This window comes from Octopus bimaculoides, chromosome 22, assembly GCF_001194135.2.
Source record: "Octopus bimaculoides isolate UCB-OBI-ISO-001 chromosome 22, ASM119413v2, whole genome shotgun sequence".
Lineage (NCBI taxonomy): Eukaryota > Metazoa > Mollusca > Cephalopoda > Octopoda > Octopodidae > Octopus > Octopus bimaculoides.
This window is the reverse complement of record NC_069002.1, coordinates 22,562,459-22,575,601: the sequence shown is the minus strand read 5'-3', so window position 1 is coordinate 22,575,601 and position 13,143 is coordinate 22,562,459. Positions and strand designations below refer to the sequence as shown.

Genomic DNA, 13,143 nt, shown 5'->3' with positions numbered 1-13,143 from the left:
ATTATGTCGGGATTTGACAGTAATCCGTTTGCAGATCCGGAGGCTGCTAATCCATTTGCGGTGAGTTTCAGTTTATTACTTTCTTTTTATCACTTATGTCTCATTTCTATTTAATATTAATATGTAAAAGATACGGCAGTGTTGTGTGTGTGTGTATTTATATATATATACACACAGTCAGCTGAGTGTGTATACATGAGTGCGTATGAAATATGGCAGCAACTGTTGGTCTTTCTCATTAGCTTTCACTCGTGTGTGTGTGTATATATATATATATCTATATATATATATATATATACATACACACATACGTATATATATATATATATATATATATATATAATATACGCACATACTCGCATGTATACACACATCTATCTATCTATCTATCTATCTCTCTCTCTCTAATAGAAATATCGATGAATCAATACCGTATGTAGGTGGATATATAAAAAATAAAATTGAAGTCATACATCACACAGATTTCAACATTTTCAGCATCCACCCTCTCTTATTTATCTGAAAGACAAAAACGAAAGGAGAACCACTTGTTTCGAAGCTACGACCCACCCCCACAATGTACCCAACCCCCGATGACGATACCGCCTCGGTGTTCTTAGCTACTGTTTATTTACCCGTTAGCTTATTGTGTGGAGGTCGATATATCAATATAATCGACTATATATTTCTTAACATTTGTTGTTTTGTAATCCGAGTTGGGAATCGTTGTTTATTGTTGGTGTTCAAATCCCACCCAGGACATCTCTTGTCCTTTTTAGCTTTCCGGTTTTAGTAATGCGCCGCCGTTTGATTCCTGTTATTCCTTTAATACATCGACATACGAATGGAATAATAATAACAATAATAATGATTTCAAATTTTGGCACAAGGCCTGAAATTTCGGGGGAGGGGCATAGTCAATTTCTTCGATTCCAGTGCTCAACTGGTACTTATTTTATCGACCCTTGGCGGAATTTGAACTCAGAACATAAAGAGTCGGAAGAAATATTGCTAAGCATTTTGTCCGACGCACTAACGATTCCGCCAGCTCTCCACCCAAAATAATAATAATAATGTTAAAGAAGGGTGATAGAGGTAGTGTTGACGTTGCAGCACTTGCTGGTTTGTTTGTTGTTTAACCCCAGGCCGTTCAACCCTACTCGAGCAAGACAATGATGAAATCGGTTCCATTTATTACAGCTATACTGTCACCAGGGCTACATTACACTCGTGTCCTTCCTTTCTTTTCGTTTAAGATGGTGGGGTATGGGATATGAGTTAACGGAAATTAAGCTGTTATTTCAAGCCGGTCAAGCGTTCGCATAGAAGTTTTCTATTGCATGTCCAATTTGTTGTTTAGCCATAGGTCAATCCTGATCGACCGGACATATGATTAAAGATAGTCCAATCTCTTCCTTATTTTCTTAAGTGCGGTTTGAGAGATTTTGACTGTTATTTCTAGCATGTCGAGTGGACCTTATTATAGAAAGATACCAAAGAAAACGAAATATTTTTTTTTCAACAGCTTCGACATATTTCTTCAATAATGCTGCATTATATATACTAAGTAGATTATTATTATTTCAAACATCCTGCATTTTGTAACCTGTTCTTGTAGTGTCACTTCATCTTTGTGGTAAAAATAAGGACAGCGTCATCATAGGCACCATCATCATTATAAGAACAACCACCACCTTCATCATTAGGGCGGTGGTGTGGCAGAATCATTTAAAGAATTGGAAAAAATACCGCAAGGCGGTATTTTTCCCATTCTAGTCTTTTCGTTCTGAGCTCAAATTCTGCCGAGGTCGACTTTACCTTCCATCCTTTCGCGGTCACTGAAATAAGTATCAGGCAAACCCTGGGGATCAGTGTAATTGCCTAAACTCCCTACCACGAAATTGCTGACTTTGTGCCAAAATTATAAAGAATTATTATTATGATGATTAATATATCGTCTCTACATGAAGCACTGAACACTATTCGTATTATGTTGTGAATACAATACTCTTACTAGTCACTGTAACAAATAAACATATTGTTGTTATTAATTATTATAATTTCTGCACATAGGAAAGGAATGACATGATTTAATGACGATCTTTGAAAAAGGAAAGCAAACAAAAACAATTTATCGGAGACATTAAAATTTTTCATTGAACAATCATCTTTCTACTTCAAGTGTGGATCGAACGTCGTGTTTTTTTTTATTTTCACCTTTTATGCTTTAGGGGTCAATAAAAATAAGTACCACTCAAGTACAAGGATCGGTGAAATCAACTTGCCCCCACCACCACCACACCCAACATTTCTGGCCTTGTGCCCATAATAGAAAGGATTATTATTATTATTATTGTTACTACTACTACTACTATTACTACTACTACTACATATAGAGATATTTGAAATAGAAGAGATATTGGTGCCTTTTTTCGTATAACTCTTCCCCACCGTCAATATTGCACACGTAAATATGAATAATATATTCAAATACGTGTGTTTATTTACATAACTGTTGCAACATATGGACAGTTTTTTTTTTATAACAGTATAAGTTATTGAACCGATATCTAAATATTAATGAGACTCCATTTACAGAATACTTCATGAACAAAGTGTAACAATTGACCTGAACAAGGTTCAAAACAAGAAAGAACCTAGAAGAGCTAAACTACGTTCTATATTAAATATTGGAGGGGAAATACACCTCCTCCTCTTCAAATTGTCTTTGCCTAGTAGCATTAGTTAGAGAATGTATTTAGTTGAAGAGACCGAATAACACTGAAACAGGATTAGTTACGTTGTGTAGATTGAACTTGGTCCCTTCATTGCATCGACAACATTGTTTTCGGTATTTTCTAATTAGTTTTAATTAAGATTTCATGTTTGTCTCCCTTGTTTTTCATGTCTACATTTAATTATTAGTCTATTCTCTCTAATTTTGATTTTATTAAAATTTCTCAGCTGACTACACTAAATGTGATCACTGACCTCCAGTAAGTAACAGGACTCTATATTTAATCAGATGCTTCAACTCATTTCAGCTTTGACTTACAACAATACACAGAAATGTAACATTCTACCTATGGAATGTAATATACATATGTGGTATAAAATATGCCTAAAATATATCTATACATGCCTACATACACATACGTGTGGGTGATGTGGTCTCTTGGAGTACACAATATTATGATTTTAATTGCTAGTTGTAGCTACTTTAGCTTCATTGATGCTGCCAATGGAAAAGCATGAACGTCACCACGCCTCCTTTTTCCCTCCATCTTAAGGAAGAATGTTCATTTATATGTACTACTACTACTATAACTGCTACTAAACACGAAGGTTCTGGCTGTTGTTTGAGGCTGTCATTTAATGGGACATGCAATAAAATAGTCTATTTTTATATTGTATGTTGACATGCATATAAATTGGAAAAAGGTACTTGTACATAAATACATGCATAGATATAATGTGTAGGTATATATGCCTATACTACTACTACTACTACTACTACTACTACTTATTATTAGCATGCTGGACGAAATGCTTGGTGGTATTTCACCCATTGCTACATTCTGAGTTCAAATTCCACTGGGGTCAACTTTGCCTTTCATCCTTTCGGGGTTGATGAAATAAGTACCAGTGAAACACGGGAGGGAGGGTGTCGATGTGATCGACTAGTCCCCTCCCACCAAATTCCAGGCCTTGTGCCTATAGTAGAAAAGATTATTATTATTATTATTTTCTTTGTTGTCAAACTGTGAGTCAGAAACTCGTGCTTTTGACAGTGTCATTGTTGCTGTTGTTAGTGGGTTTTAACAAACTTTATCAGCTCACCTGAACTATGAGCAGATATATTTTCCACTGTCTCCTCACAAACACACACCTACACACAAAGACATATATTCAGGCATGTATATTAATTCTAGTCACACAAGTCAAATAAAATAGTTAATTACTAGTGTCTTCATGGTCAGGGTTAGCCATTTAACTATCTTCTTTGTTGATTGTCCTGGATATAAGTTAATAACAAGAACTGAATTCACATTTCAGTCACAATTAACCAGAAAACTCATCAACAGTGTTAAGGTATCTGCAACACACACACACACAATCAGCTACTGATAAAGCTTCTATGTGGTCTCTTGAACTCCTGGAAATGGTAGCCAGGTTTTCTTCAAGTCACATACTATCGGTTTAAAGAAAGGAAAGACTTAGCACACATTGTAATCCTTGATGTACCACACTGAAAGAAAAGAATGGATGGTCATGGCTGGAATGTCTTTAACCAGGAGCCTGCTCCATCTTGAAGATACACCAACAACAATACACCCATATTTTCTAGTGAACAAATAAGTAACCGAACAGACATTGACAGTCTTTATATTATTGGAGTGACAGGCAAAGAGATTCTTCAGAACATCTCCCTTTCTATTTGTTTGGAAATTGTGGATTAAATTCTTTGCTTAGGTGTGTGTTTATATGCATGTATGTATGTGTGTATATATATATGTATATGTATATATATATATACATACACACACATTGATGTAGTTTTCAATTACTCTCACTCACTCTATTGGTATAAGAAAAGATAACCATTAGTAGCTCTGCTATTGTCTCGTAATTTCTCGGTGTACTACTACAAAGGTCGTCTGCAACTGCTTATTATATTTTGCCTGTCTCTCATTTAATTCAATGCTTGTTTAGATTTTGTGAAATAATTTTGACAAATTAAAAAATATTTTTTGTCGTGAGTAAGGAAGTGTCGGGAAGGGTAGTTTGGAAAAAAAAAAGTTCTAGAAAGTTGGAGAGGAATGAGATATTCCACTAAACTCCATGATGTATGAGGCATTAGAAAAAAACATTATTTAATCAATGGTATTGGAGAATATGGGCGACAACTCCCAGCAGGTTTTATTCTTTTTGTTTTCTTTTGGAAGATCTTCAGCAGAGCAAAGCCTGTCTGTAACTTGTCAGATATTAGTAGCAAATCATTATCTATAATAAATTGTTAGACTTGTTGCATGGAGTAAGTAGTGCAATCTGCTGTTGAAAGTCAATAGGAAGTGTAAAGGTAGCAGGTACCTGTATGTCCTCCTATAAGCTTCAATTGACGGTGCTTGCTTTAGAGAACAATAGCTAAGCATCTGGCTTGTTGAAAGTGCAACATGTTTTAATATTTCATTACACTGCTAACGCTGTTAGGAGAGACACAAATACTGTAGCAGCCTATATCTCCTAATGGTAAAATGTACATAATGCATTTGTACTCTGTTACAAAAAAAAAAATCATTGCTATATTACAAAAAACAAAAACCAAGTAATAGAAACAGAATGCCTTCTGGTTCTGAGTTAAGATTTTGTCACATCTTGCTTTGCCTCTCACTCCTCCTGGTTTGATTAAACCTACAGAGTTTGGATTAATTGTCCTTACAAAGGAAGGCTCCCTAAACCGAGTCCTGCAGGACTCCAGGTTTCTGTGACATAAGGTGTCTTTTCATAAAATTTGATTTAAATTATTTTATACAGACAAAAACAAAAATGGTATTCACTATTTTCAAAATGAATCATTTTATGATTGTTTATGTTTGTGAATTCTGTGTTTAGAACTCATGTTATTTCATTTAATATCTCATTAAAATCAGAGTTAAATGTAGGGTTGGTTTCTAGGATTGTTTTGTAACTCTCGTTAATTTACCTGCCCACTCAGCCATTCTTGATTCTCTGTCCCTAATCTCACTTTATCTGCTGCCTTCATGTATCCTGAAGATAATCCTTGATACCTCATTTTTCACCATCTTTTTTCCCTTTCCTGCTGAGGTACCCCCCATAGTATCTCCTCCACAACAAGATACCAGTTCCTGTTCCTCTTTTATACTTAATCTCTCAACACCTGACACAGAGCCATCTCCCTCAATATTGCACTCCCACTCAGTCAAGGGGTCTTATCTTGGGAGTTAATCTGTGATCTCATGAGTGCTGGTACCATGAAAAATGCACCCAGTACACACTGTAAAATGGTTGGTGCTAGGGAAGGTATCTAGCTGTAAAGACCCTGTCAAAGCAGACAACAGAGCCTAATGCAGACCTTTGCCTTGGATCCTGTTCAACCATCCAACCCATGTCAGCATGGAATATGGACGTTAATTGATGATGATGATGATGATGTGCTGTATGAGAATTGCTGGTTTATACCATCAACATATTGTGGAGAAGGTGCGAGGATGTAAGTTCTTGGTGACCAGAGTTGACAACTTTGATTCCGTTTCATATCTAGAACGATTTCACTGACTTAAGTCAATGATACCTTTTAGAAAAGCATGCATGTCACATCATCACATTCACATATTCCTTTTGATGTTATTGAGCTGTCAAAATTAAAATCTTGTTAACCCAAATCTGCAAAAACATGTTAGTATTGCCAGATTGGGCTGCAGTTAGCAGACCATGGTGACCATCAGGACTCCACTCTACTTTTCCTTTTCATAAGTTGAGCTTCCTGTTTCTTAAAAATTGATATTTTTAAAGATAAGATTCCCATTAAATATCAGATTATCGATTAAGTAAATCAGAATCAATCTGCAAGTAATTCATACAGTGTTTTGATTTATTAGCAATGTTTCCATTTTGAGGGCAACTAATACAACCTGTTATAGTTCATAATATTAATCTTGCAACTTTGTATTTAACACAGATTTCCCTAAAATAAGCAGACCTTGTACTTCATCCAAAGAAATAAATAAATAACAATCAGAATCCACTCCTTTTCTAAAGAAAGCTGCCCTTTTCTCTATAAGAGTCTCTAATAGCGTGTCTGGATAGGGAACAAGAGTGGGTGGTGAGAGTGCCTCTGTGTTCTCAGTTCAATTACTTACGTGTTTATTATAGTTGCTAGAATTAACAATCCACTGTAGATACATATTTCTGACTTCCCTCCTTTTTTTTTCATCAACAACTACTGCAGCGGTAGCAGCAGTAAAGTTAACGAAAAAAACAAAATATAGCATTAAAGCAGAAACAGGGAACCTCAGCATGATTTTTTGGTCTATTGAAAACAACAGTCAAATTGTACCTCACTAGCATTAACAAAAAATAAATAAATAAAAGAAGTGGTGTGGGGAGAGAGAGAGAGATTATATGCTGTGTGATTGAGATATCAATGTCTGAATGCAAGATGGTATGTCCACAGCTGGAATGTCTTTTAATCATAGTTCTGCTTGATCAGGGATGACTTGGTTAAACAACATCAAATCTCTTCTGTGTGTGATATCAAAAGATATCCTTGTTCTTAGTGTTATGATTACTACTACTATTGGTGAAAAATATGTTTTATTATTTCTCTCTCTTGTGTAATGGCTGTACAATTGAGAATAGTGTGGGATGTCTGTTTAATGTGTGGGAGAAGAGGAACAAGCACATCCACACATCCACATTCATTTCTTTCTAATCAATCTTCTGGATACTGCTGACTCTCGCTGTTCATTATCTTTTGTCTATTCAGCCTTACTTATCTAACTACACATTGGATAATCATTTCACATATATATTTAGAAAGAACACAATAGATAACATTATATACACACACAAACTCATAGCTGTAAGTCTAGATTGTGGTGCCATATGTGAACATATATGTGTGACTGTGTATATGTAAATGTAAAAATGTGTGTGTATGTGCTCATTGTCTTCATCATTTCCTTCTAACTATGCGTACATATGTATATACATATATGTATATATATATATATATATATATATATATATATAATTAAGGGATCAGCAACAGTTGCTTCATCACATACCGAAGTTCAGAAATAGCAGCTAAAGTGCTGAAACTCCAACAGATAGCAATACTTGTAACTCACAAAGGCAAAACAAGAAGAAAAAATAACGAAACTAACCAGTCTTTTAAATAAGTTCTTCACTGATAATGGTGTTTACATACCGAAGGGCTTGGTAAAAATTATTAATTATTAATTTATTAATAAATTAATAATCCTTTACCCTTTTATTTGTAATAATTATATATATACACACACACACACACACACACACACACACACACACACACACACACACACACACACACACACATATATATGTGTACATATATACATATCTGTCTGTCTTTGTATTTGTGTGTGTGTGTACAAAGGCATGTCTGTGGTTAAGAATTTCACTTCTCAACTGCATGGTTTTGGTTCACTCTCAATGTAAGGCAACCTGAGTGTCTTCTATTTTAGCACCAGGCTAACCAAAGACTTGTGAGTGGATTTGGTAGATGGAAACTGTAAAAAAAGCTGCCACACACTCACACATGTTGTATATGTATATATATGTATGCATACATAAATATGTATACATATTTATGTACATATATCATCATCATCATCATTTATGTACATATATATATATATATATATATATATATATATATATACACACACACACACATAATTAACAAGTCGGGAAGTATGGGAGGTGAATACATTTATTTAACCACTTGTTATCTTTAAGATTACATTTGTTTCACAGCCTTCATCATGTAATAATAATTTCAGTGTGTTGTAAATAATATGCATGTTTCACATTGTACACACCTATGTTAAATGGATGAATATGCATAAATACATTTATATATATACACATGCTTGTATACATATGTACACATACACACACACCTATAACATGTAAAATGTAGATAATTGTTCCTCACCATCAGAGATGTACGACTATTCTTTGGCTACTGAGAGAACTTTGTATCTAAATCACTATATGTAGCTTATCAAGATAGAATAGTAACAGCCACTCTAATTTGCATATTTTATGTCAGCCTGGCAAATTGTAAGTCACTTAATATTTATGTAGAATACAATCAATTAATTGTTAGCCAATTGATATTTATGTAGAACACAGCATGATTCAGAATATCTGGAGCATAATGTAGATAAATCTACAATTATTTATTAGCTGTGGAGAATGAAGTGGTATGGAATCATTGTTCTCTCAACAAATGAGAAAAATAGTTCAGTATTTTCTTTTACACACACACACACGCACGCACGCACGCACGCACACACACACGCACACACACATATAAAGGAGATTGTTTGTAGGATGTTCAGTTATACCATCTTATGTGTGTTTCATTAACAGTAGCTGATTATTAGTTATATAATCAAGATATAGTCAAATCATCAGAGATGTGTAACTTTCATAAGTAACATTACAGGATTTAAAAGATGACAAAATCAATGGCATATTTCAACATTTTTTCAATCCAGTAATATGACTTATAAAAGTTAGATGTCTTTGATTCAACAACAAATCTTGATTATGTAATTTACGTTATGTAATTAATTAAAACTTTGTTAATGAAATATATGTAAAATGATGTAACTAAATGTCTCACAAACAATCTCATTTTATTTTGTTTTATATATATATATATATATATATATATAAAAGCCAGTATGCTCCGCTGGATTTGTAATGTCAGTGTGCATACATGACAGAGTGTAAGTGCCCTGAGAGAAAAGTTGGACATAAGAAGCATCAGATATGGTGTGCAAGAGAGATGACTGTGCTGGTTTGGCTATGTGTTGTGTATGAGAACAGCTGTGTGAAGAAGTGTCACACCCTAACAGTGGAAGGAACCTGTGAAAGAGGTATATCCAGGAAGACATGGGATGAGGTGGTGAAGCACCACCTTGAACGTTGGTCCTCACAGAGGCAATGAGAAGCCATCAAGACCTTTGGAGAAATGCTGTGCTTGAGAAGAGCTGGCAAGCCAAATGAGATCATAGCTGTGGCTGATGCTAGTGGCACATAACTGGCCTGTTTAAAAGTACCCTTCAGTCGTCAGGCAATCACTGTGCTTGAGAAGGCTTGTTGAGTCAAGCGATATCATAGTCATGGCCAATGCCAGTGCCACCTGACTGGCTCCGGTGCCAGTGGAATATAAAAAGCATCATTTGAGCATGGCTGATTCCAGTGTTGCATGACTGGGCCCCGTGCCGGTGGCATGCGAAAAAGCACCCGCTATAATCTCAGAGTAGTTGGTGTTAGGAAAGGCATCCAACTGTAGAAAAATTGCCAGATCAGATTGGAGCCTGGTGCAGTCTCCTAGCTTGTCGGTCCTCAGTCAAACCATCCAACCCATGCCAGCATGAAAAGCAGAGGTTAAATGATGATGATGATATATATATATGCATGTATACTCTTTACTCTTTTACTTGTTTCAGTCATTTGACTGTGGCCATGCTGGAGCACCGCCTTTAGTCAAGCATATCGACCCCAGGACTTATTCTTTGTAAGCCTTGTACTTACTCTATCGGCCTCTTTTGCCGAACTGCTAAGTTACGGGGACGTAAACACACCAGCATTGATTGTCGAGCAGTGTTGGGGGGACAAACACAGACACACAAACATATACACACATATATACAACGGGCTTCTTTTAGTTTCCGTCTACCAAATCCACTCACAAGGCCTTGGTTGGCCCGAGGCTATAGTAGAAGACACTTGCCCAAGGTGCCATGCAGTGGAACTGAACCCGGAACCATGTGGTTGGTAAGCAAGCTACTTACCAGACAGCCACTCCTATGCCTATAATACATACATATGAGGTGTAGTCAAAAAGTATCCGACCTTTGGCCAAAATACAAGTAATATTAATAAACTCACCATTTTGATTTAGTCTTTTTCAATGTTTACCTTGAGAGTCTATACACTTCTGCTAGCATTCTTGCCACTGCTGGAAACATTTCTGGATATCCTTTTTTGTGATGCTGTAGAGCTATTCCTCAAACCTTTGCAATCATTTCATTGTTTCTGCTAGTCAGTGGCCTGCCACAACATGGCTCACTGTCCACTGAGGTGCAGCCATCTTTGAACTGGTTGTACCACTCCTTTATTTGTGTTTTTCCCATAGCATCATCTCCAAAGTTTTTGGTAGAATTTGATACAGTATCTTTGCTGAATGCACTCAGTCATCTTGACTCAAAAAGAAAAATCACACAGCACTCTTTTCATGTCTGTACTCAACACATCACTGCAGGTGAATGGTGCAACCTACAGGCATGAAAACTTTTGTGCATGCTCAGGAAGGAACTAATACCCATGCGGATTTTGGTCACGCATTATTATTTTGTGCCCAAAACAATCAAGGACGGATACTTTTTGACCACACCTTGTATACACCTACACAATCCCCACACACAACCCACACACACGCATACATATACATACACACAATATATACATACACGTACACACACACATACACATAGACACATATACACACACACGCATGAACACCCGCACATGAATGCACACATACCTAACACTCACAACCCCACGCATACATGTATACACATGCACACACATACATACACACATACATGCACACAACTACATGGATGCACATGCATACACGTGCAAAAAAACGCACCTATAACCCCTACACAATCCCTCGTTCACACACACATGCACAAACACACATACACATGCACACACAAAATACACACGCACATACTCACATGTACACATGCACATACACTCACATGCATACACATATATATACACACGCACACACAAATGAACCCACACATACCCCCATACACAGCATACACTCATACATACACACACACACACACAATTATACATGTACACAGACACATGCACATACAAGCACACACACACACACAAAGAGTAAAGTACAGTTACTCCACAGACAACCTCACGCGTACACACATACCCACACGTACACACATACCCACACGTACACACATACCCACATGTACACACACACACATACATGTGCTATCATTACACACACACACAGACTTGCGCGCATACACATACACACACACACATTCCTCCTTCTCTTGCACTCTCCTGTCTTTGAAAAGAACTTTTTCTTCACCCTTTCTCTTCCGGTCATTTCAATATGTGACTGTGTGTGTATCGTTGGCGATTTTCTTTCTCCATCTTCCCTTCTTTGGACTTTTTTTATATTTCTGATGAAGAGCTCCACTCAAAACGTGAAATCCTCTTTTTTTTTCTTTCCTTTCCTGAGCATCCAATAACATTGTACTTATTCCATGTCCTCGTGTTGTTGTTTTTTCTTGCTTGTTCATGTATGGATTGATTATATATATATATATATATATATATATATGTGTGTGTGTGTGTGTGTGTGTGTGTGTGTGTGTGTGTGTGTGTGTGTGTGTGTGTGTGTGTGTGTATATGTATGTATATATATATATATATACATACACATATATATATACTAGCTGACGTACCCGGTAATTCTCGGGAAAGCGGGGGGCTTTTATCCCTTGGTTCTGTTCTTATAATTGTTTCGCTAATCCAATAACAACAATAATGGTTTTTGTGCATTTACAGAGAATACCAAACTGTCTTACTCAGGATCTTGGTTTTAAGAATTCCCAATAAGTTATGAATACTCAAATTGTTAAGTCAGTTATGTAATAACATGAAATTAGTTACCCGATAGTAAGAATTCAAATAAAGTAGCCCCGGAAAGGGCTTTAATGTGTTCCCAGAGTATATAGAACTTAGGAGGAAATACTAAGGTATGTATGCTAAAATCTTGAAGCATGTTACGTAATAAGAGGCTAATCAGACATGAGATAATAACAATTCAAAGTAAATAACTCTGAAAAGGGCTTTTGTGTGTTCCAGAGAATATTACCCTCAGGGGCGCTAGTGTTGGTATATTCGTAAATAAGTCACTAACTGAAATAAGTGGATCTATTGTTTAGGAAAATACTATTTACTTGTTTAAGGGTTGTATTCGATAAATTGCAAAAATAACTCTAACAATTCAAATACTAAGTCAGCATACTCAATTTGATTTATACCAAATAATTTAGGAAAATGAATGGGTTATTTGCCTTGGCTGTTAAAATGAAATATATTAGATATATAAAAGGACCCCTTGCAGGGGCCATGTTATCGATTTTTTCCCAAAAATCTGAGTATGCTGTGAGGTTTCCAGACATGAGTTCTACTTATATGTCAAGTTTCATCAAAATCGATAAAATGATGTTGGAGAGTTAGCTAACAACTCCACAAACACACCCACAGACAGAATTTCCCACATATGTAGTA

The 13,143-nt window shown here is 36.0% G+C and overlaps 1 protein-coding gene across 6 annotated transcripts in view; it reads left to right on the top strand.

The window, feature by feature from the left end:
- LOC106875112 (secretory carrier-associated membrane protein 1) overlaps positions 1–13,143 on the top strand; it is a 124,950-nt gene that overhangs the window by 507 nt on the left and 111,300 nt on the right. For 2 of the 6 annotated variants that reach the window (XM_052975705.1, XM_052975701.1), the window contains exon 1: positions 4–60. The exons of 3 other annotated variants lie outside the window; for them this stretch is intronic. In XM_052975705.1, the coding sequence (XP_052831665.1) occupies positions 4–60 (57 nt within the window). Of the gene's footprint in view, positions 1–3; positions 61–13,143 lie in introns of those variants that run through there. One more of the 6 variants, XM_052975704.1, reaches the window with a different exon arrangement.